At 43.7% G+C, this 25,061-nt stretch overlaps 1 protein-coding gene and 1 long non-coding RNA gene across 3 annotated transcripts in view; one reads left to right on the top strand and one right to left on the bottom strand.

Moving 5' to 3' along the window:
* LOC139080235 (uncharacterized) overlaps window positions 1–15,169 on the bottom strand; it is a 46,106-nt gene extending 30,937 nt beyond the window's left edge. Inside the window, exon 1 of the long non-coding RNA XR_011534561.1 lies at window positions 14,874–15,169. This is a non-coding gene — a long non-coding RNA (uncharacterized lncRNA). The remainder of the gene's footprint in view (window positions 1–14,873) is intronic.
* Window positions 15,170–25,061, top strand: part of TMCC3 (transmembrane and coiled-coil domain family 3) — a 244,454-nt gene continuing 234,562 nt past the window's right edge. Inside the window, exon 1 of one of the 2 annotated variants that reach the window (XM_070599501.1) lies at window positions 15,170–15,340. In XM_070599501.1, coding sequence (XP_070455602.1) covers window positions 15,332–15,340 — 9 coding nt within the window. In that variant the 5' untranslated portion in view covers window positions 15,170–15,331. The remainder of the gene's footprint in view (window positions 15,341–25,061) is intronic. The other variant, XM_070599507.1, reaches the window with a different exon arrangement.

The following is a 25,061-nucleotide window of genomic DNA, read 5'->3' as shown; positions in this document are numbered from 1 at the left end:
TCAGGACATGAACATGAATTGTGAAATAATTGATTCACTCTATAGATAAGGATACAGGCTTTTGGGTCTAAGGAGACCGCTTGATTCACTGTGAGCAAGGACAGAGCGTTGCTTGCCTGGCTTATTTACCACGTGTTTTAACCACCCAGCCTCTCAGGGCAGCCTCCGTTCCAAAAGGACAGAGATTTGAGCTTGTTAGGGTGATGGCTTAGATAAGAGCCTTGTCACCAGTTCTGCACTTTTCTTCCTCCTCTCACTTCTGCTCAGGAACTAAGCTCCGTCACCTGATATGGCAAGACAGGCATCCTCCCAGTGGGTAAGCTTCCCAGAGATGGGGCACTATGTTGTGGGCTCCTCAATGGCAAGAACTTTGTCTTACTGTCTTTGTACCCTGTCACCTTCTATACCACCTAGCACACAGGAAGTACTTAAGAAATGTTGGTTGGGCTATTCAATTGAGGCCCATCCAGAATGCACACACTCTGTCACCCTCTCTCTCACCTCCCACATCCCGTCAGTCTCCAAACCCTGTGGATCTGCCCAGAGGTAATATTCAAAATATTAAACCAACAGTACAGCATGGACACTGACCAATCAGCCTTGGAGGTAGACCAGGATACTGAAGGCCCCTCCTGCGATGGACGTGAACCCTTTAGTTCCAGTTTTACTGAGGGGCATGTAGAGAAGGGACATTCAAGGGAGGGGAACTGGGGGTTGGAGCAGCAGCTACCTCCCAGCTGAAATGGAAGTATTTAAATATTTTAACAGTGGGACAGCTGTCCTTGTGCATACCAGCTGATCATATCTGCTTAATTCCCTCAAAGCCATCCAATACAGTGCAGCCAGACTTATCTTTTTTTCCCCCCAAAATGGAAATGTCATTTCTTTTCTCCCCAGATAAACATGGTTGTTGTAAAAATATAATAAAATAAAATGAGCTGGGAAGATGGTAGCTGCAGGATCATTTCTGAAATTTTTCTGTATCTCCAGATAAAGACAGAACAACTAGATGGCTAACTAAAAATGCATGAACACATTTATGACAAAACTGGGTGACAAGATATCCCCCCAAATCTCCGTATACATGAAGACCTGCGTGGTATTAACGTCTGTGCAGAAGAAAGCAGAGGGAAGCTGTGGGGCGCTGGGTGGATCTGAGAACAGGAGAATCCCCAAACAGTCAACAGGCAGCCACTGGAAAGCATGGCCGGCCCATCCAAGAACAGCAGCTGTAACTGGGACCAGGTTTGCTGAGTCCAACAGCAGGAAAGTGGAACGGATTTGCAGTGAAAACTGAAGTAGATGGAGCATTCCAGCCCCTATGAACTGTTGAAACAACCAGTGAGGGACCCCTTTCAAGACCGGACAGTAGAGAATGAAAAAAATAGGCCGGATGTAAGTGGAGGAAGGGAAGAGGGCCAGGAAATCTCAGAAAATAAGGTGCTGGGGTCCGGCCAGGTGGCGCAGCAGTTAAGTGTGCACGTTCTGCTTCAGCTGCCTAGGGTTCCCTGGCCCAATCCCTGGTGGAGAGGTGGCACCACGTGTCAAGCCATGCTGTGGCAGGCATCCCACATATAAAGTAGAGGAAGATGGGCATGGATGTTAGCTCAGGGCCAGTCTTCCTCAAGCAAAAAGTGGAAGATTGGCAGCAGATGTTAGCTCAGGGCTAATCTTCCTAAAAAAAAAAAGAAAAAGAAAATAACGTGCTGTATTTTTTAGCTCCCATAAAAATATCAGGGAGCTCTGTTAAGTTAAAAAAAAACTACCTTGGGCCACACTTCCTCTTAAAATTTCAGGAAAACTGATTTTCCATAAAAATAAGCAATAAAAACTATCAAGATCAAATCCCACACAAAGCTATTTTAGGGAAAAAAATATGTGGAACAGAACAACATCTGTTCAGACAATGAAATCACACCAGAAAGACACGCCCACAGAAGCAAGACTATAACCTTCTATTTAAAAGCCAGTTAAAAGATATTAAGAACACGATAAAAGATATGAAAAAGTAAAAGATCAAATTAGAAAAAAATTTTAAATGAATGATAGAACTCAGGAAAGAATTGGGAATAAAAGAAATAAAGACCAAACTAAAAACAAATAAATACAATAGATAAGCCCTTAAGAAAAACAGAATGTGAAAAGGAATTTTTTAAGTATAAAAAAAAATAATTAAGAAAAGAAAATTTCAAGAGAAAGTGACAAATATTGAGGAAAGGAAAAAAAGATCCAACAGACAGACAATAGGAATCCCTGAAGACAAAAACTAAAGGAAGAAAACAGAACGCACACTAAGATTACAATTTAAGACAATTTTCCCAAAGTTAAAAAAAATATTTGAAACTACACATGAAAAGAACACACTGCACACTTGAAATGTGATACCAAAACTACCCATACTTACACATATTCTGGAAAAATTACTGTCGTTTAAAGAAAAAGAAAAACATTCCTTTGATCATTTAAGTAAAACAGCAAGAGAAAGAAAATTATATTAGTATCAGACTTTTTGTGAGCAATGATTTATCCCAGGAAAAACTAGAATAACATATTTAACTAATTTAAGATACTCAAGGAAAGAAAATGTGAACCAAGAATTTTATATACAGTAAAACTGACTTTCAAGTATTTAAGTATTTTAGCTGACAAATGTTATCAATAGACAAACTGTTATCAATATTCAAGCACTCAGGGAATATTGTTCCCATGAACCTTTCAGAGGATTCTACTTGAGAACAAGCTTCAGACAAGAGCATGATGGTGAGAATTAAACGCACAGTTTTTTTTAATTATTTTTTTAAATTTATTTTTATTTTTTATTTTATTTTATTTTTTTAAGATTTTATTTTTTTCCTTTTTCTCCCCAAAGCCCCCTGGTATATAGTTGTGTATTCTTTGTTGTGGGTCCTTCTAGTTGTGGCATGTGGAACGCTGCCTCAGCGTGGTTTGATGAGCAGTGCCACGTCCGCGCCCAGGATTCGAACCAATGGAACACTGGGCTGCCTGCAGCAGAGTGCGCAAACTTAACCACTCGGCCACGGGGCCAGCCCCCAGTTGTTTTTTTAATTAAGACAAGATGGGTGTTAAAAGCAAGAGAGTATGATATGTAATGGCTATATGATCAGATAATGTAGACATAGCACTATTTAAAAATGAGGGAGCAGAGAGAGTAAATTCAAAAATGTTCTTTAACGTTTTCTGTAATAATATTTAGTAGTATCAGTACTGCCATTCTGAGACAGTTGTACGAAAATGTAAATTATTAATTATAGGATGTTCTAATTCTATCATCGTCTGTGTTCACAAGAGCCAGGATCCTGATTTGGAAGAAAGAAGGTACGGATATAACACAAAAAAGGCTCAGTAAAACCACACAAATTTAAATTGGAAGTATTAGTATTTCTATATCATCCAAGACTATACACACTATAATATGTGTATAGACTGTAGATTAAAAGAGACTTAAGTCTTGTAGTCTTAGCTCTGTGTCCTAAAGAGGCCTAAAGCTTTTGACCAAGGGAACCATATGGAGCATCTCTAGTACCAGTATCATGGACTTGAGATGCCATTTACCACTAGATGAAATTAAGGCTTCTTAGATGCCTTATGGATGATTCTTGGAGAAATAGCGGGTTCCTATCTGGCACAGAAAATATACAAGATGAGTCTAGAACATTTTTCATACTTGATAGTAAGGAAAGTATCAAAAATTTTTAGGGACATGGCAGAAAAACTTCAGAAGCTGAATTGAAGAGTCTTTCACTGACCAAAGATGAGACAGTTTGAGCCTTCAGAAAGCATAATAATTGCAATTGATTAAAATCCATCAAATATGTTTAAATCCATGAATTGATACAAATATTTAAAAATATAAATGATCGCTTTGGGAAGATGATAGGAAACCAATTCATTGTCTTGAAAACAGGTAAAGAAAGAAATAGAACCAGGCATTTATCTTGCCTTTTCTGTGTAAACTGTAACACTGGGTAACCAATAGGGAGCAATTATTTCTTTATAAAAGCATTTCAATTAATGGAAAAAAAATAAATATACAACTAGACATTTTATATTATTGTTATTTTTTTTTTATTGAGGTATGTAGAAATCTTTATTTTGCAATCCTTAAAAAGTCAGTGGATTGAGGGGCTGGTGCTGTGGCCTAGTGGTTGAGTTTGGTGTGTTCCACTTCGGTGGCCTGGGTTTGGTTCCCAGGCATGACCTACACCACTCATTGCTGGCCATGCTGTTGCGGTGACCCACATACAAAATAGAAGAAGATTGGTACAGATGTTAGCTCAGGGCAAATCTTCCTCCGGAAAAAAAAGGTCAATGGATTGAGGTACTGATTAATAGCTGCTAACAGCACCAAAACAGATACCGCCAGACATGACACGCCTCTTGATAAAAATGCAACACCACCAAAGAGAATCTGAATGCAGCTGCCATTTTGTAGGAAACACAGAGGACAGAGGAACAAATTGAAGTGACCACAACTGTACAAGCTGCAAAATTGAGACTGTGGGAGACTCGACAAGACAAATGCCCCACGAGTTCTTCAACAGATATGGGAAAAGAAAGGAAGGGAGAGGGAACCTGCAACTTCAGCAACACATCAGATTATTTTTAAATGGGCACGACATCTAGAAATGCTTCCACACCTGAGTGATAAAACTATAAAGAAATGTACAGAAACTAGGAATTAAAAAGTCAAGCTAGTACTTACTTTTGCAGGGAGGAGAGGGGATGGGATATGAGGGGTTTCTGCCTTATCTGGCAAAGTCGTATTTGTTGACTTGGGTGGTGGTTGCAAGAATGTTCACCTTAAAAAGCTATGCATTTGTTTTTTGTTTGAGTTTGTATCTGTGTTTTATTTTCAAATAAAAAGTTTAAAAATGATACTGAAAAATTGTAAACTTTCCCCTTAATTCTCTACCCTGACCTCAGAGATTAACACTGTTAACATTTTGGTGTTTGTCTTTCTAGACTTTTAAAAAAATTTTACCGAGGAAGTTTTGCCCTGAGCTAACGTCTGTTGACAGTCTTCCTCTTTTTTTGCCTTTTTTTTTTTAGGAAGATTAGCCCTGAGCCAACATCTATGTCAATTTTCCTCCATTTTGCACGTAGGTCACCACCACAGCATGCCTGACAAGTAGTGTAGGTCCACGCTGGGGATCTGAACCCAGGAATCCAGTCCGCCGAAGTGGAGAGCACCAAACTCAACCACCATGCCATGGGGCTGGCCCCCTTTCTAGAATTTTTAAAGCATTTAAGCATGTATGATATGTAGGTTTTATCTAACTGGGATTATTCTGCAGATGCAATTTTGAAACCAGTCTTTTTACTCAGCAATATATCATAGATATTTTTCCATGTCAAATCATCTAGAGCAGCCATATTCATTTATGATAAAAGAGTAATTATTTTTAAATAAAAATATCTGTTCCTAAACAAAAAGACAACCCACCAACTGAGAGAAAATATTTGCAAATCATATATCTGACAAGAGGTTAATCTCCAAAATATATAAAGACCTCACACAACTCAACAGCAAAAAACAACAACCTGATCAAAAAATGGGCAGAGGATGTGAACAGACATTTTCCCAAAGAAGATACACAGATGACCACTAGGCACATGAAATGATGTTCAACATCATTAATCATCAGAGAAATGCAAATCAAAACTACACTAAGATATCACCTTACACCCTTTAGAACGGCTATAATCACCAAGACAAAAAAATAACAAATGCTGGAGAGGATGTGGAGAAAAGGGAACCCTCATTCACTGCTGGTGGGAATGCAAACTGGTGCAGCCACTGTGGAAAACAGTATGGAGATTTCTCAAAAATTTTAAAATAGAAATATCATATAACCTAGCTATCTCACTACTGGGTATTTATCCAAAAAACTTTAAATCAACAATTCAAAGTGACTTATGCACCCCTATGTTCACTGCAGCATTATTCACAACAGCAACCCAAGTGCCCACTGACTGATAACTGGATAAAGAAGATGCAGTATATATATACACAATGGAATACTACTCAGCCATAAAAAAGACAAAATCGCCCCATTTGCAATAACATGGATGGACCTTAAGGGTATTATGTTAAGCGAAATAAGCCAGACAGAGAAAGACAAACACTGTATGATTTCACTCCTATGTGGAAGATAAACTAACACAAGGACAAAGAGAACAGTTTAGTGGTTACTAGAGGGGAAATGGGGTTGGGGGGTGGGCACAAGGGGTGAAGGGGCACATTTATATGGTGACTGATAAATAACAAGGTACAACTGAAATTTCTCAATGTTATAAACTATTATGACCTCAACTAAAAAAACATCCGTTCTTTACCAAAAATTTCAGGCATTTCAGAAAAGTACAAAGAAAAGTAGCACATTCCTCAAAACCTTACCACCCAAAAAAGAAATCCTGCCATTGTAACTATGTGAGGTGATGGATGTTAACTAAAGTTCTTGTGACAATCATTTTGCAATATATACGTATATCAAATCAATATGTTGTATACTCTAAGGTAATACAATGTTATATGTCAATTATATCTCAATAAAACTGGAAAAAAATCTCACCACCCCAAAACAATGAGCGCTAATATAATTCAAGAAGTCTCTCTAAATATATAAAGGTAGGTGAGAGGGAGAATTTTATGATTATTTCCCAAAGTTATTTTAATTGAAATATCAAATTTAAGTTTCACTTTTACAGAAGAAAAAACTGCAATAAATGCAAATAATTCAGTTTCAGATAACTGTATTTTTCCACCGTAAGAGAAATGTTTTACAAGACATTCCTGAAGTTAAGAAAAAAAATTAGGAAATCATTGAGAGGTTAAAGTTGTGATATATCTCGACTAATTTCAGTTTCAGATGCTCACAATTGGTTCCCTGATGGTGAAAGATGAGATAATTAGTATTTTACTTCCTCCTTCTCTCACCTCCTGGTTTTTAAAATCTTTCTACTATGTTTACTTTGTGAGGATTCATAACATTTACATTTTGTTCCACAGCTAGAATTCCATCAGTTGTTTGGTCTTAGTTCCGTATTTACGCAGCTTACCTGCCTATCTTCAGTACTTTTACCTGTTACCTTGGTGTCTTCTGTTCCCGAATTCTTTTTTTTTTTAAATTCATCTCCTGGTCCTGATTGGTTGGATTTTATTAAGAAAGATTCATGGGGGTTTTACTCTCTCAGTTCTTTCATGCTTGAGACATCTACCTGTGGCTAGGTGTCATATTCCCAGGTCACACTTTTTTCTCTCCAAACTCTGTAGACATTGCTTCATTGTCTTCTGACATTAAGGTGGTTTGGAAATGTTTGTATCTAGCTTGCTTCCACCCTTACCCACCTCCACCTCTGTGGATGATTGTCTTTTCTGCCCAGATGTCTAAATAATTATTTTCCCTTAAAAATTAGTAACTTAACCTGGCTATATCTTGATGTTAGCTCAAAGTAGTTTTTTTCCTGGCATACAGTAGAACATTTCCTCTGCAGATTCTGTCCTTCCCTCATTTTAGGAAAATGTTCCTGTATTGTGTTTCTGAATGCATATTTTGTTGCATTTATTGGATTCCCTACATCAATTAGGGACACCAATTATCTTTATGTCTGATTATCTCTTGATTCATTTATTATCTTCTCTCTAATTGCTTTACTCCCTCTGCGCTTTCTCTTTGTATTTGCCATAATTATTTCAAGCCTTTTATCTATGCCATTAATTCAATTTTCAATTGTGTCTTTCCTGTTATTTGGCATTTCTAATTTATGTTTTGGATATATAATGGTGTAGTTTCAGTTCTTGATTCATTTCCTTAGCCCTGAAGTCTCCTTTTTACTCTCCTTCTGTCATTTTATTATTTCAACTTTGAGGTCTTATTTTCTCAGGTTCATATTCTTATTAAAGTCTTTATAGTGCAAGGCACTCCCTGGGGATCTCCTGTATCTTGGGGTTATGTTTTCTTCCAGATTGGTTTCTTCATAGTTCACCCATTATCTTCCTTCCTCCTCAGCCCTCCTTTTTTTGTCTGTACCACCGTTGCATGGTCATCATGCAGATTTTTCATCTCATTCTTGTTTAACAGGGGTGGCTCCAACCAGATCTTTTGGTCACTGTTATACAGTGTGGATGAAGTCTCCTCGCCCAACTTCCCACCTTAGTAGGATGAGCTTGTTGCCTTCTCTCTGCACTAGTTTTTGTCCATTAGGTTAGGTATTAGGAAAAGGAGAATCTGTGATCATGTTTTACTCTACTATCTTTGCCTTGAAATCTTAGGATGGTTTTTCTAAAATACAAATTTTATCCTGCTTAAAATATCTTGCTTAAAACTCTTCAGTGGCTTCTCATTGCTTTTAGGGAAAATGTCTAAACTTCATAACTTACATCCAAAACGCTTCATTATTTGGCCCACCTACTTCCCTAGTCTCAGGTCTCCTATCATTCTCTACCTCATTTGCTAACTGATCACAGGAGGTTTTTTGCTGACCCTGGATCTGGCCTCGGAACCTTTCTGAACACAGGGTTTCAGGTAGCCTATTGGTCATCTGCTCTAGTTAAATCCCATCTAAAACTTAGTTCTAGTGTTCTCTTTCCTGGGGAGGTTTCCCAGAATAATCCTTCCTTCCTTGTCCAACATGTGCACCTCAGATATCATTCTTTTGGGCCTTTCTGTCATAGAATTTATCATACTTAACTGTAATTGTCTTTTACAGTATGGCATAATGGGTTTGGGAGCCAGACTACCTGGGTTCAGAAATTAGCTCTGCCACTTGCTATCTGTGTGACTTTGGGGGACGTTACATAAACTTTCTGTGCCTGTTTCCTTATGAGAATTAACTAAGTTAATGCATGTAAAACCTTCACTGAGCACATGCTCAATAAAGATTATTTATTGCTTTTTATTAACCCTCTTGAATTTATTGATGCTTGCTTTGTTTCCCAAGATATGGTCTATCCTTGAGAATGTTCCATGCACGCTTGAGAAGAATGTGTAACCTGCTCTTTTTGGATGAAGTGTTCTATATATATCTATTAAGTCCATCTGGTCTAATTTTTCATTTAATTCTATAATTTCCTTGTTGATTTTCTGTCTGGATGATCTATCCATTGGTGTTAGTGGGGTGTTGAGGTCCCCTACTATTATTGTATTGTTGTTGATGTCTCCTTTTAGTTTTGTTAATAGTTTCTTTACAAATTTTGGTGCTGCTGTGTTGGGTGCGTATATATTTATAAGTGTTATGTCATCTTGGTGGAGTGTCCCTTTTATCACTATATACTGCCCCTCTTTGTCTTTCTTTATCTGTTTTGCTTTGAAGTCTACTTTGTCTGATATGAGTATGGCAACACCTGCTTTCTTTTGTTCATTATTAGCTTGGAGTATTGTCTTCCATCCCTTCATATTGCTTCTTATTAAAATGAGCCATCACTGACAGCAATAATGGCCCCATGTCACCCAGAGGCCCTACCTGACTATCCAGGAGCTGTCCGTGGTGCTAAAATAATGTTCTTCATCACAGAACAATGTCCCCACCGTCTGTCATACATTTAGCCCTAAATGGGGTAAATCTGTGGCGTCTTTCCAGCTTAGCAGCAGATACAGAAACTGTTTCTCCCTTTCCATTTCCACAACCACCATCCTAGTCCTGGCCTTGGTCACCTCATCAGCTCCATTTGGTGTGAGTGAGGCGAACCTCTTAACTGGTTTCCCTACCTCTGGACCATTTGATCGACCACGTTCACATTATCCTCCTCCAAACCTTTCTTTATATCAAGTTATGTCCCTACTCATTAACTCACAAGGATTTTTGAAAGAATAGAAGCAACTCAAATGGCAACATGAGGGAATAATTAAATGACAACACATTTATTAATGAGATGTGCACATTAAGCAGCCAATAAAGGTTATTATTAAGGCCATGTAAAAATATAAGAAACCATTTGGTGAGGAAAAATAGCAAACTACAATACGATTTTAACATCATTCATTTATTGAACATGTATCGAGTACCTATTTTGTGATAGGCCTTAGAGATGTAAGAATTATTAAGTCAGTCCCTTCTTTAAAGGAGCTCAGAGTCTAGCAGAAGAGAGAGCCATGTAAACAGATTGTAAACAGATATGTATGTGGACAAAGACCAATAAGAAGTATAGAAATATGTAAGTAGTATTGGGGTAGGAGTGTGGGTGAACTTTGTCTTTTAAAAAATCCATTAGGGAGTGAACCCAGGCACAGGATCTCAGAGGAGAGAGCAGAATCAAATTCCTCTGACAAAGGCTACATACAGCTCCAGGTAAGCTCTTCCCCACTCCACTCCTGAATCTTCAGGCCACCAAAACAACCCCAGAAAGGATCAGTGGAGTGCCCAATCCCCAGACTGTGGTTCAGAGAAGTCAAAAAGGCCTTGACAAGGACAAGAAGAAAAGAGATGGCACAGCAGCCATGCAGACCTTCTAGAGCAAAATAAATGAATATGTTTTGAGTGACTGTGATAATACAATAAAACAACTGGAGGAAATATGTATAATGGTACCCTGATGAGTATCCCCAGCACCTCATTAACTGGCCACAAGGCTTACCTCCTCAGTTATGTGCCCTAGGATTCCCCAGGAGATCCGCTCTTTCCACCGTCACCACCTCCATGTTGTTGGTCATTCTGCTGTCATCTATCAAGGATATTCTTCACTCTTTTAATTCAAATCTTGTACCTTTTTTAAAGCTAAGGATTCACATTCTTCAAGAGCTCTTTCTTAGTTAACTCTGTTCTATTCTATTATAAACACTTGAAAGTCAGTTTTACTAGATATAAAATTCTTGGCTCACATTTTCCCTACTTTTAAGAAGTTCCAGAGAAAGAAGAGTCTGTGACACATTAGCATCCACCTGTCATTGGTTAATTTCATAGGTTCTGGAGTCAGATTTGGATTAGATCTGCACCCCTTAGTAGCCATTAACCTTTGGAAAGTGTTTAATTTCGGTAAATCTTGTCTCCTAATCTATCCCATAGAGATAATACAACTATCTAATAGGGTTTGGTGAGGATGAAACAGATTGATACATGTAAATTGGCTTGTCACAGTGCCTGGGACATAGAAAGTGCTCAATACATGTAATGGCGACCACTTCACTTCCTTGAAATTATTCTTGATCTGTTTCAGGGAAATATGAATTGATTCAACCAATAACGTATGTCCCCTGTAGCAGGTATTTAACAGATGACTTCTGTAGGGTTCTAATTTAAGAACATGGTAAAGAAAAACAATATTTCATTACTAATGCATTTCCAAATGGAGGATGACAGACTGGTAAGGAGTTATGCTAACTGGAAACATTTCTTATTTACAAAAAGTAGACCAAATTATTCATTTCTTTTTCACTATTCATGTGAAATTGTAAACTAGTTCATTTTGGCTCAACTTTATATCACATGCCCATCCATGTTAAAGAAGTTAGGTTGACCTCCCTATTGTAGTAAATTTCCTGCTGTATTTAAGTCAGAGGCCTATGAATCCAGCCTGAAGATCAGGAGGCCTAAATATCACTGTTGTTTGTGACTAGTGGGGATGTTGTTATACAACTGAGAAAAAAGAAAAAAAGGCAAAAAAATACTATGTTCTCAAATATTTGGTGGTTTTCAAGGAAACAAACAAAATGTCTGAGTTTAGAAGGCGAATGGAGGTGTGATAATATGAAATAGAGACATAACTCTTATCATTAAAACACTTTGAAGATCCTTTAAATACATGATAGAAATAAAGACCCTCCTCCTCATCCTCCACCCCCCAAAGAGGAAAACCTGATTCAGTCTAGTTTTGCTTTTAAATTGGTTCCTCAAGCTAGTTAACGATAGCATTGGAAACATGGGGATTTCCGTCAATGAGCAGTATGACTGTGTTCCGTTAGCATCTGATGTGTTGTCATTTATTTGGTACAGTTGAATAATTGTCTTGGTTTCTGAAGGGAGTTTAAAAACTATTCACGCTAACTAATGCTTGAAGATCACCCTAATAATTACTTAACTGAAACAGGCTCCTTCACACCAGGGGTCTTATTCAAGCTCAGTAAGAAATTAAGATTAATTGGATTAGATATTGCATTCACAAAGCAAAGATCGTTAATTAGAAGGAGGAGAGAGAGGTAGTGCAAAGGGTTCCTAGACCCAATTCCAACGTATGTGGAGGCTTCCCCACACCAACGAGCAGTTCTCCGACAGACACCAGCAGAGCGTTGGAGAATTCAACTCAATTCCGACACTATCTACCCAGAGAGAGAACCAGATTCCACAGGTAAAGGGCTTAGTCCTATAAGAACGCCCTCCACTTCAGATGCCAGTCGCAAGCCCGGGTTGTTACTGGCGTTTCTGACTGACTGGCTACAAACTGGAGATGCCAACGACCCCTCCCCGCCCAACTCAGGATGCCAACCACAAGCCCAGGCTGTTGCCTGCACTTCTGGCTGACTGGCTGTAAATCAGAGGTTCCCATGACACTCCTCCTCGGGTTGGATTACTTTGCTAGAAAGGCTCACAAAACTCAAGAAAACCTCTTTACTCCCTAGATTACCAATTTACTGCAAAGGGTATGAATCAACAGCCGGTTGAAGGGCTACAAGGGTGAGGTCATGGATAAAGGAGCTTCTGTCTTCTTGGAGTCTGGAACAGTGGCACGAGGGAGCGTTCTGGTCCCCCAATGCAGAAGCTCTCTGACAAAAAGACCAAAAGCTGTCCTTTGGGGTTTTTATGAAGCTTCATGACACAGTCATGATTGACTAACTCATTGGCCATTGGCAATTGATTCAACCTCAAGCTCCCCTCCACTCCCCCGAAATCAAGGGGTGGGGCTGAAAATTCCAATCCTCTAATCACACGCTAGTTCTCCTGGCAACTACTCCCCACTCTTGGGCGGAGTCCAAAAGTCACCTAACAAGATACCCATTTCATCTTTATGGCCCTGAAGCGTTTTCAGGAACTGAGAACAAGAGACCAAATATTATAACAGAAGATGCTCCCACTGCTATTATCTTTCAGGAAATTCCAAGGGTTTTGGGAGCTGTGAGCCAGGAACTGTGGACCGAAGACCAAATATATCTGAGAAATATATTTTGGTCATCTGAATGACCAAATACGTGTATTTCGTATAAATCACAATATCACAAGTAGTGTTGTAGAAAGCAGTGTAAGCACTGTAAAACAAGGGGCTGAGGTAAGATATCGTACAAACCAATGAAGGTGCTAACATTGTACCTCCAGGTTCAGATTACCCACAATGCCGAGGGCAAAATATTCACACGGTAATTCTCTAAAACTAGAACTTTATTTCTGGACAGGTCCTTAATGTATCTTTTTAGTCCAAGCCCTCATTTTACAGATGAGCAAGCTAAAGCCCAGAAATTAGAAATGTCTAATTTAACCTATGACAAAAGCTCATGTTTTCACTTTGATGAACACCTTTCTATTGCTGTACCTTTCATATGAAGCAGAGCACAAGAGGGCAGTAAAGCATGGGGATTAAGCGGGTAGGCCCTGGTGTCAGACTGCCTGCATTCAAATCCTGGCTGTGCCACCCACAAGCTGTTTGACCTTGGACAAATTACCCACCCTCTCTGAGCCTTAGTAGCTCCCTCTGAAAAACCGTAAAATCATAATACTCACTTCATAGGGTTGTGTGGATTGAAAGTGATAACATAGGAAAGGCCCATGGTACACGAGTAAGTACACTTACTAAAATTATTTCCCCAAAGGCAAAACATTAAAGACCAATTTGAAGAATTCATATCCAAACAAGGAAAAAACCCACTGTGTGCAGATCATAAGTTAAAGTAAAAAGGGCGTTAGCAGGCTTCATCAATTTCCTTCCTTTACTTTTTCTCCTAAAACGTCAGTCACCCTTCCTCTTATCTGTGCTAGTAGGCACCAAGGAGAAATCCAGACAAAACGTTTTTATTCATTGATCATAAGGGTACTTAGTCTGTTTAATCTCTAGTCTCCATAGTGCTGCTGACACTCTATCAGTGTTAGAAAATTACAAGGGTATTGCCTTGACAGTGCTGATCTGCCAGAATAATTGGCAGCCAGGCAATGGAAACGCCGAAACATTCCTCCGAAGTGTTTACCCAGCACAAGGCTTTGCATTCCCACCGCCGTTCCTGCTCACCTGTCACAGCCCGGTTTGAAAACACAAGCGTCCTTGTACGCTTTTCAAAGGATCCTTTGGTAAACAAGGGATATTTTTTTCTACATTGAATTCAGGCTGCCTTGAATTCTGTGCTGTTTGATTTAGTTTGTGTAGCAGTAGAAGCCGAATAGAGAAAGGCCAGACTTCTTCCCCAAGACCCACGTGTATCATTCCATCCTGCTCTTGTTCCTGAGGGTTTGGATCCTGCCTTCCCCTGGCTCAGGGGTGCGCAGTGTTCTCCTGATCTGGAGGAATAAATCCCCCTCCCTCATCGTTTTCCCAGAAGCATTAGCATTTGGGGATGGGCCCTCCCTGCTGTTTGGAGAAGTTGGGGTGGGGGATGAGAAGGCCGTTTGTGAAGAGGAAGCTTTGCACGCAGGGGTTTGCCAGGAAGCCCTGTGGGTTCTGCAGTAGTGGGGATGCAGGCCCCTTCCCCTGCTGAGCTCCTTCATCTGGCTAAGACTGGACCACGTCTCTCCCATGAGGTGGTCTTCTCTCCAGCCCTGGGTTGATCTGCTGTTTCCCACCAACTCTCACCCCACCCCTCCCCCATAAAGCTTTCTGAATGCCCAGGACTTCCAAAAGCCAATCGCAGAAGCCACAGAGGAGGAAGGGACACTAGTGGGCCGGCCACCTTCCCATCCAACGAGGAGAAAAGTACTTTTAAAGTGGTGAGAACGCCCACCTTAGTTCTCCACCAATCCCCTCTTGCTCTTCTAACTTCGCCGCGCGGTCGGCCCCAGCGTTCAACTCCAACCTTCTCCAGCTCAGAGCCGGGGTGGGGGCCGGCGGCAGACACCGGGGACCCGCTCCTTGCCGGGTCGGGCAGAAACTCGAAAGGAGGAGGAGAGGGGCGAAGCGGCCCAGGAAGGTGGCGACGCCGCGACGCGGGAAGAAGGGCCCCAGGGCCCGGAGGTCCTGGAGCTGTGCACGCTGGGGGCGGGCCCGAGAACCCTGCGGCCGGCGCGCCCCCGCCCGCCTGCCCCGCCCCGCCTCGCCTCGCGGAGGCCACCGCCCGCCCGCCCGCCGCTTCGCCGGCCGCGGCGCACGCGTGTGCGGGCGGGGCAGCGCGGAGCATCCCCGGTGCCTGCCCTGGCCGCCTAACGCCCGTGCCCGCTCCCCCGGCCCGGACGGCCCGGCACCATGCGGAGGGTGAGTGCGCCGTCGCCCCCCGGGGCGCGAGGGGCAGGTGGCGAGGTGCTGGCGAGCGGGAGAGCCCGTCCCTCCGCCCCGCTCCAGGCGGCCGCCGCTGGCGGAGAGCCTCGCGGGGCAGCCGGGCGGGAAGGGCGCAGGGCGAGGCGGGCTCTTGCGGGGCCGCGGCCGTAGCCTGGGCGCGGGGAGGGCGCCCCTCGGACGATGGCGGGCGAGGGGCCTTGGGGGTCTCTCCCCGCAGAGGGCACTGGCCCCGCGCGCCCTGCGGCGGCACCGACACGTCGGGGCTCTCCCTGCGCCTCCCGGGGCCGGGGGAGGGGGTCTTCCCAGCGTCCCCGTCTCCGGCTTGGGGAGCCCCTCCGCGGCGCCCTGCACGCCCGCTTGGCTCGTTCCCCGCTGCGTTCGGCTGCCGCGCGCCGCGCTCCTTCCTGGAGCCTGATCCTTGGCCGCCGGGCGTCGGTTGGGCTCCCTCGGCGCGCACCCTAGGGAGGGCGTGCCCCAGGCCCAGGCTATAAGGGTGTGTGTTTCGGGGAGGCGGTCCCCACCCCTCGCCTCCAGACGTGCCCTCGCTCCTGGAGTTCGGAAGGCGCGAGGGAGTGTGAACTGGAGCTGCTCCGTCGGCCCGAGGAGCGGAGTCCCCGAGGCGGGCTCCCAGCACGTGCGCCCGGGGCGCCCGCGGCGGGGCTGCTTCCCAAACAGCGGGTGTGAGGGGCCCGTGGCCCAGCCTCCTCTCCAGCCAGAGCTCGCAGGAAAACTGCGGTCTACACACACACCTGCAGGGTTTATTCCACCTCAGGAAACAGCCTCGCAGGTTGGTGCTGCTTATTGTCAGCCCCGGAGAGCACGCCCGCGGGCCCTGCGCAGTTTCATCTTACCTGTCTGGGGGCGCTGATTGACTCGAAAGTGTTGGTGATCTCGTAAGTTCCCAGTCCCAATGTGCCGTCTGGATTTTAACCCTGGGGATGGAGGCCGCTTTAATCAAATGCACTTACAGAGTAGAAGGGTGGGAGAGCAAACTTAAGGAAGTCCACGTAGGTACCCTTGACGTTTTCCCAGACCTCCTAAGGCCAACGCTGATCACAGTTTAGGCTCCAAGGAAAGGGTGATGGGTGTTTTCTGAAGAGACAAGGCTGAGAAGGAATGACAAAAACAGAAGACGATTCTTTCTCACTAGAGCCTGTGAGTTTCTCTGGGTTGCAGTTTGGGATGCCTTGTTCCTAAGGTATGTACCTGCCTATCGCTTTGGTCCCCTGATGGTCCTTTCGAAGATTTCTTCCTCTCAGCTGCTAGGTTGCTTCAAAGGGAACTCTGGCCTGTCCTTTTGCAGATGGCGCCAGACTTGGGTCTTCTGTGTTTGTTGGGGGGTTGGGGGGATTGGGGGGATTGGGGGTGGTATTCGGAGGCAATGGAGAGCAAGTGGAATTGGCCCCAGCTGCCTCTGGAAAGTCTGTTAGTGAGCAGGCATGGAAATTTACCTGACTTCCCTGTTGGAGTTGGTCCAAACCTGCTCAGGTGTTTCTGGGGCGAACAGGATTCCAGCCAGGCTGGCCAGCTAGTTTGACCTGCCGGGCACTGGTGGAGCAGAAATGAAAACTGGCGGGGTTACTTGTTTGAACTCCAAATTCAGGGGTCAGCAACCTCCTTTTACGCTCAGTGCTCCCGGGGTGACTAAGGCAAGCAGCTGGCGGGAGATCTGTAGGTCTTAGTAAGGTGTGTTAGAGGGAGAATCAAGATTTAGAGACGGAGGGCATTAAAGATGGAGAGCATCTTAAAATGTGATTTGCATACTACCTGCTTTAGGATGAAGGAGATGGATGCTTGCTAGACATGCAGCTTCCTGAGCTCTCCTTCAGACCTGCTTATGTGAATCTCTGGGACTGGAGCTCAGCAAGTTGCATTTTAAACCTCCAGCACCATCACCATAAGGCCTATGTGTTAAGCCCCTACCCTGTGTGGGCACCGTTCTAAGCCCCCGGAGTACAGTGGTGAGATGACAGCCAAGAGCCTTGTTCTTTTAGAGGCCACATTCTAGTTGAGAAATGAGACAGTAAAGAACTAAACATACCAATAATTTTGGATATTGATGAGTGCTATGAAGAAAATAAAGCAGGATAATGAAATGGGGAGCAAATCGGGGGATGAAGCCATTTTGCGTGTCAGGGAAGACATTTCTGAGGAATTGACATCTGGACTGTGAGTCACGTGATGAAAGGAAGCCAGCTCTGTGAAGGTGCGGGTAACGGTGTCCCAGACTGAGGGACATCAGATGAAAGGCTCTGAGGCAGGAACGGGCTTGGCCTGTGTGAGAAACAGAAAGACGACCGTGAGCGGAAGCAGAGAGGAGCGTGTCCGGGGCGGGGAGAGTGGAATGAAGTGAGGTTGGACACCAAGGTGGGGCTCAAGTTCTCTAGGGCCTCGTTGGCCATGGTAAGAAATTTGGATTTTAGCCCAAATGCAGAGGGATGTTATTTAGATAATTTTAAGCAGAGGATTAGAATGACATGCTCTGGTTTATTTTTTTGAAGATCAACTTGGCTGTCGTGTGTGGAATGGATGCTGGATTGGGGATGGAAGTGTAAAGGGAGGCCACCTTAGTGTGCAGGGGTGATGGAGAGAGGTGGAGAGACAGGCGGTGTATACTGGAGGTACGGTCAAGTGAACTTGCTGATGTGGGAGGAAGAGGGAGGTGGGAATCCTCTCATGTACACCTAAGGCGGCTAATCATTGTGTGTGTGTGTGTGAGAAAGAGCAACGGAGAAGAGCAGGTGGTGCGGCCTCAGTTGGAATGCCCCCCGTGATAATGGGAAAATCGCAAACACTTAGTGAGCGTTTACTGTGTACTTGGTACTGTGGGACATCAAGAGTCCTGTGAAATAGTAACCATTGTCACCATTTTGCAGACGTGATAAGAAAGGTTGAGTATGTTTCTCTAGACCACTCAGCAGGTGTTGGAGCTGGGCTTTGAACCTGGGTTTGCCTGGCTCTTGCCATTTCGCTCTGCTGCCTGCGCACCGCCCGCTCCTGCCCCAGACCATTTCTGGTTCGGGACAAGCAGCTGATTTAGCAGGTCAGCAGATGCGTGTGGCAACCTTTGGACTGGTGTGAGTCAGTAACTGCAGAGGGAGGGCAGACACACCTTAAGAAGGGACAGTGCTGACTTTCCTGTGGTCTTCCGGAGGGAAGGCGGGTGCAGAGGGATTGTAGAGAGGAGGAGCTCCGAAAATGCCCAGTCGCTGGGTTTCTCTGAGGAGGGGCTGAGATGGTGCGTTCCTAGTCTGCCCAGTGCTTTCAAAGAGGCTGACTCTTCCTTCACCTCTTCATGCAGCCAGTTCATGTTTTGTTCTTTATTTTCACCTCCACAATGAGCTCTTTGCTGTGCAGAGCCAGGAGTTTCAGGATTGATTACTTAAAAATTATCTGTATTAGAGTTAGAAATCAGTTGTGGAAAATAATGATAATGGTAGCTACTGTTTATTGATTGCATTCTCTGTGCCAGGCATCTCTTGTCTCCTGTGTGATCGTAACAACCTTTTAAGTTAAAATTAATAGCTGATGCATTTACATAATATAAAATTCAAAAGATAGGAAAACGTTTCCAGTGGAAATTACCCCTCGTGTTCTGGTGGCCAGCCAGCTGTTCCCTTTTCCCAGAAGTAATTAATGTTGAACCTGTTTCTCGTGTCCTTCCAGAAATAATTTATGCAGATACGACCAGTTATATATTCATCCTGTTTTCTCTTTTTTATACACAAATATAAATGGTAGCGTATAAGTAAAATGTTTTACACACAAATGTAAATGTAGTATATAAGGGCACTTTGCTTTTTTCCTTCGTATGAGATCAGTATTTGTAGATCTACCTGGTTTTTTTATGGCTGCATGTGGGATGCCTTTATATGGATATACGAGAGTTGGTTGTTTCTAGTCTTTTGCTGTTACCAGCAGTGCTGCAGTGAATAATCGTAATATACGTGGTTTGACAAGTGTGCAGGTATATCTGTATGAGAAATTTCTGGGCCAACCGATATGAGCATCTTTACCCTTGCTAGGTGAAGCAGCACAGTATGGGGGAAATATATATATATGTATACATCCGAGTATAGCGCAGGCTTAGAGCTGGACTGCTTGAGGTTGAAGCATGACTCCGCCATTTACAAGCTGTGCAAGTCACTTAACCTCTCTCTGCCTCAGTTGCCTGATTTGTAAAATAGGAATAATAACGGTACCTGCCTAATAGGATTGTTGTGAAGGTTGTGTCAGTTAGTTTGTGTTGCATAACAAATCACCCCAAAACTTAGTGGCTTAAAACAATAACTATTTTACTCAGCCCCAGAGTCTGGGTGGCTCTTCTTGTCTGGGTCGGCCCAGCTGAGCTCAGCTGGGTTCTCTCATGCGTCTCTGGTCACCTGGTGGCTCAGATGGTAGCGGGAGGGTCCAGGCTGGCCTCACTCACGTGTCTGGTAGTTGACAAGTAGATGGTGTCTGGGGACCTTGTTTGGGATGGCTCGTGATCTCTTATGCTCCAGTCCATTAGCTCAGGTCTCTTCATATGGTGGTCTCAGGGTTCCAGAGAGCAGCGAGAAACGACAAACCCCAAGCACAAGCATTTTTCAAATTTCTGCTTGCGTCGCATTCGCTCTTGTCCCATTGACCAAAGCAAGTGTCACCGCCAAGCTCGGAGTCTGTGTGAGAGGAGACGCCAAGGACAAGGATACAGGGAGGGGAATCATTGCTGCCATTTTTGCAGACAGTCTCCCACCAAAATTGAATGAGCTAATATTTGTAAAGTGACTAGTGTAGTGCCTGGCACATTGTGAGTGCTATATGGTTGTTAAATTAAAAAAAAGAGAAATTACCAAATTGCCCTGAGTCTGCACCTCCTCCAGCAGTGTGTGAGTGTGCCCGTCCCCTGACACTGTATCAAAGTGCTGTATCTGTGGAGAGACAGGTGATCTTGTTCCCATTTCACAGAGGGAAAAAGTCATGCCCAGAGATGGTAAGTCATTTTACTGATGTAACGTCCAGGCCAAACAAGAATTTGACAGGGCTGGCCTGTTGGTGTAGTGGGTAAGTTTGGTGCAGTCTACTTCAGGGGCCTGGGTTTGTGGGTTCCGATCCCAAGTGCGGACCTATACCCCTTGTCAGCCATGCTGTGGTGCCATCCCACATACAAAGTAGAGGAAGATTGGCACAGATGTTAGCTCAGGGCGAATCTTCCTCAAGCAAAAAGGAAAAAAAAAAAAGAAGATTGGCAACAGATGTTAGTTCAGGGCTAATCTTCCTCAGCAAAACAAACAAAAAAGGAATTCGAATCCTCCTTCTCTCTGACTCTAGAGCACCTCAGCTTGTCCTGCCACTCTAGACAGAGGTATGATTTCCGGGTCCCCAAGGCTCCCACCCCACCGCTCTCCTGCCCTCGCTCATTTCATACCCCTCATTTCCCTTTCCTGTTTGGATCTCACTGGGTTGAGAAGAATCTGTCAGTCTGTTGAAGTGTTTGGCAGTGATTTTGATTTCACCCAGGCCTACCGAATTCAAAGGAAGGCGTCCACAGAGATAGCGGGCTCTGTTATGTCTGTGAAGGGACGATAAAGGGAATCCTGCCACTTCACCTCTTTTAGACTGAGAAAATAGATGAATCTGGCCTTATTTTGTTTACTGTTTCTTCCTTTCTGTTCCTTACATCTTTTTGCTTCACTTTCTCCCTTACAACTCAGGACCTCCATGCCCAGGGGACAGGTGTGAAGGTAGGAGACATGATTTCTTGGTGGTTCAGGGCTCGGTCTCTGAAGACAGATTGCCCGGATTCAGACCCAGCTCAGCTGTTTAGTCGCTGCACGACTTGGCTTGGTAACCTGCGCTGGAGGGTTTTTCTGAGGTCTGGGTGGCGATCTGTTCAGAGTGCTCAATTGTTCCTCCAGAGCAGGCTGCTTTTGCTTCTGCCTTCTCTGTTCTGTTTCACACCCTTTCTTCTCCCATCCTGTTCCACTGCCCCTGGATATGTCCCTTCCTCTAAGTGCCTTATGTGTAATCAGCTCCTTTCATCCTCACAGCAAACCTATGGAGTAAGTGCTGCTTTATTCCCCTGTTCAAGTGAGGAAGCTCGAGGCTCAGTGGCTGAGGGATTTGCCCAGCGCACCAGAGCTAAAAAGTGGGGTAGCAGGGCTTTGAAAGCAAACTTTCTGGCAGCAGAGTCTGTGTTCTTAATGTTTATGCTAAGAACAAAAAACTAGGGTGGAACGTTGGGGATTTAAAATTGAGAGCTTCTGCTCTAGGTAAACTGCTGGTGAACTCGCATCCTTGGCAGAAGCTGGCTGCACCCAGCTGTGCCTTAGACCCAAAATCCCAGCACAAAAAAACAGAAACCTTCAATCCTTTTGCCAGAAGCCTTTCCACTTCAATCCCTGTAATCCTAACGAGACTTCAGACTGTGCCTCCCTCGTAGCTGAGGTGTGACTGTTAAAATACGTGGGGCTTTTTTTTTTAAGCTTTGAAAATCAAGCTGGCTCGTTCTGAGTCTTGCCATCTCTTGCGCCTTTTGATGGACTGCTTCTCGGTGGCAGACGATGTTTGCCAAAGCAACAGGAGAATAAAACATAAACACTGCAGATAATAAATGACTTTCTGAATTTAGAATTGTGCGTATCTTCAAGTTGAAGGGCACAACTGAGGCTGTTTCATAAGCTTTGTTTGCATGTAGACTAGATGTAGCGTGGTAACACTCATCAAACAAATATTTAAAAGGAACTGAGAGTCTGTTGTGAGTGAGCAAGCCGGCATGGCCGGGATCTCCTCATAGAGTTTGCAGTCTATCTAAGGAGATAGTTAAGCAGTTCTGTGAATTGTGATGTACCGTTGCAAAAGAAGTTGTTGCTAGGAGCTTGTAGTGGGAGCTCCTAACCTAGTCTGGGGGCTTCATAAAAGCCTTCCAGACCAGGTGACCATTTAGCTGGGTATGCGTAAGCAAGGGCAGCTGGAGACAGAGGAGGATGGCATTCCAGGTGGGATGAACAGCGGATGCCAAAGGGGAGAGGGGAAGGACACATTTAAGGAAGCGGGATGCAGTCAGCCTAGCTAAATGGGTAGAGTGCAAGGGGTAATGGCAGAAGTTGAGGTTGGAAAGATAGGGAGAGGCAGGGTCATGAAAGGCTGTGTAAGTCCTGTTGAGAAGTGTCTTAAGGGCAACGCAAAGCCATTGAGAGGTTCTAGGTAGATTTTTCAAAATCAAATATTTGTTTCAGAAGGTTGCTTTGGCCACAAGGTAGAGAATGGACTGGAGGTAGGAGGACTGGTTGGGACGCTGTTAACAGTAATCCAGATGCCCTGGACTAAGGAGATGGTAAAGGGAGTGGAGAGATGTCTTCTATTCAAGAGCTGTTGGAGCAGCAGCATCAGTAGGACTTAGTGAATGATAGGATGTGGGGTTACGGGAGGAGACGAGTTAAGAATGACAGACTCCCAGATTTCTGGCTTAATGGAATGGGGTGTAGGGTGGTGCCATGGGCTGAGACACAAAACTGGGGGAAAATCGAAGGGGTGGGACTTGGGAAGATGGGTTCTGTTTGGTACACTTTGAGTTTGAGGCACCTGTGAGCCATTTGAGTCGAGAGATCTGTAGCAGATGGTTGTTGAAGTCTGTAGCCTAGAAGAAAGTTTTATTTAAAGATATAAATGTATGAGTTATTGGCATATAGGTAATAGTAATTGCAGCCATTGGAGTTAAAGAGCACCACACAGAGAATGTGCTTATAAACAGTGGTTCATCAAATCTGTTGTACATAAGAATCAGTTGGGGAGCATGTTAAAAGTGCGGGTTTCTGGGCAACCCCTCAGCTGTGGATTCAGTAGATCCGTGGTCAGAAACTGGAATCTGCAATATCCAGTAGAGTTGACAATATGCGTAATTTACAACCCAGCTATCTCACCGTTAGGTATATGTCTTAGAGAATCGCTAGCACTCTGTGACTTACATTTTTTTTAAAAAGGAAATATTTAATATATAAAAAAAGTATAAAGAAGAATACCTTGACCCTTAGACACCCAGCCCCTGGTCTACGCCTGCCGGGCACTGTTGTTTCCAGCCAGCTGCAGCTAAAGCTAGGTGATGCTCAGGACGTCAAAGCTTCCTGTGGTCCTTCCAGCATCATAAAAAGAATGCATTTGAGAGCAGCCGGCATTGATAACAGCTTTGGTAAATACGGTATTGGCTGAGTCTGTTGTATTTTCAATTAAGATTTTAGCTTTCACACAGCAGGGCTTTAATAGAAGTCATAAGCCTGTGAGTAGGTCGTTGAGAATGTTGAATACCTTTTTTAATGAACCAAATAGCAGGACTTTTGCTGCCATTCCAGGATTTTTTCTTTTTTAAGTTTTCCTCTCTCGTCTTTCCGATACACAGCTGAAGATAATTCTTTTTCCTCCCAACACCATGTTATTCCCTCCCCTCCATTAATTACTACCTTAGTTTTTTAGTCCCTTATAAAGCTTTTTAATCCTAGTAATCCAAGAGATAAACTAGTAGGTGGAATTTTCTGTTCTTTATAGTAGGCTGTGGTCAAAATCACACACATTGTTGACAGGATACGAAGAAATGAGACCCATATCCCAAGGAGACTGGCCACGGCAAAAGGCGGTGTGATTGCTCTCTGCCAATACTTCATGCTTCCCTCAAAATGACCTCTCCAGGTTTTGGCAGCGGGCTCTGGATAACATCATGTTTCTGTAAATCAGCTCGGTCGTGCAGATATGATTTAGCTATTTATCCCCCAGGACGACAGGATGTTGGTTGATTTAGATTTGATGTTTAGAGAGAAATGAGGAGGCCAGCCCTACCCACTGCTTGCCTCCTTGTCGCGGGGTACAGGGACACGTTTGCCAGTACACCAAGATGTGAGCTTCCTGGCTTGGGGTTGACATTTACAAGGCATCTCCCATGAAAGAGATGAGCAGGAGACGGCATGGTCCAAACCATGGCAAGGCCTTCAGAGCCTTGCAGAGGTAGAGGACGCCACAGAGGTTCTCAAGAAAAGCAGTGAGTTAAATAGATACCTCAGCAGAATGGTGAATAAAATAGGGCAGATATGTACACATAAATGCAGTAAATTCCCATCTCTCCGGGTTTGTGACATGCCACGTGGTTACTGCCTTTTCTCAAAACTTCTTTCATCTATTCAATCATCCAACAAACAGTCATTGAATGCTGACTGGGTGTTTTTTGAAATTGAAAGCGTTGAAAGCACTGGGGATTATGGTGAGCTAGGTATCTCCTCATGTAGCTTACAGTCTGGAGTTTACAGCTTAGGTAATAAAATTATAGCCGCTGCCCATTAAAAATACCAAATAATTGGGGAAAGAGGGAGAGTTTTAACACATTGATGTTCTGGACAATTGAGAATTACCATTTACACCTTAAATGGCTTCTCCAGTTTCAAATGAGTAGACATACCTATAAGTAGTCTACTTATAAATGAGTAAACCGAAATCATGGTTCTGTTCATTCAGAAAATGTTTGTTGAGGAGCAGCTGTGCTCTCATTACTGTTTTAAAAAGTGGGTTATAAAAGTGACAAAATGCCTGTCCTTAATGAGCTCTCCATCTAAGTGAGAAGATGAGAAAATTAATGAAGAGCTTCCACATAGGCGATAGAGGCTTTCATGAAGGATGAAAAAAAATCTAGAAGAAGCGGGACGGGGCAGGTAATGCTGGTTGGAAGGAGGGCAGC

This window comes from Equus przewalskii, chromosome 29 (genome assembly GCF_037783145.1).
Source record: "Equus przewalskii isolate Varuska chromosome 29, EquPr2, whole genome shotgun sequence".
Taxonomy (NCBI): Eukaryota; Metazoa; Chordata; class Mammalia; order Perissodactyla; family Equidae; genus Equus; species Equus przewalskii.
The sequence above is the reverse complement of the archived record's forward strand: the minus strand, read 5'-3'. Positions and strand labels throughout refer to the sequence as shown.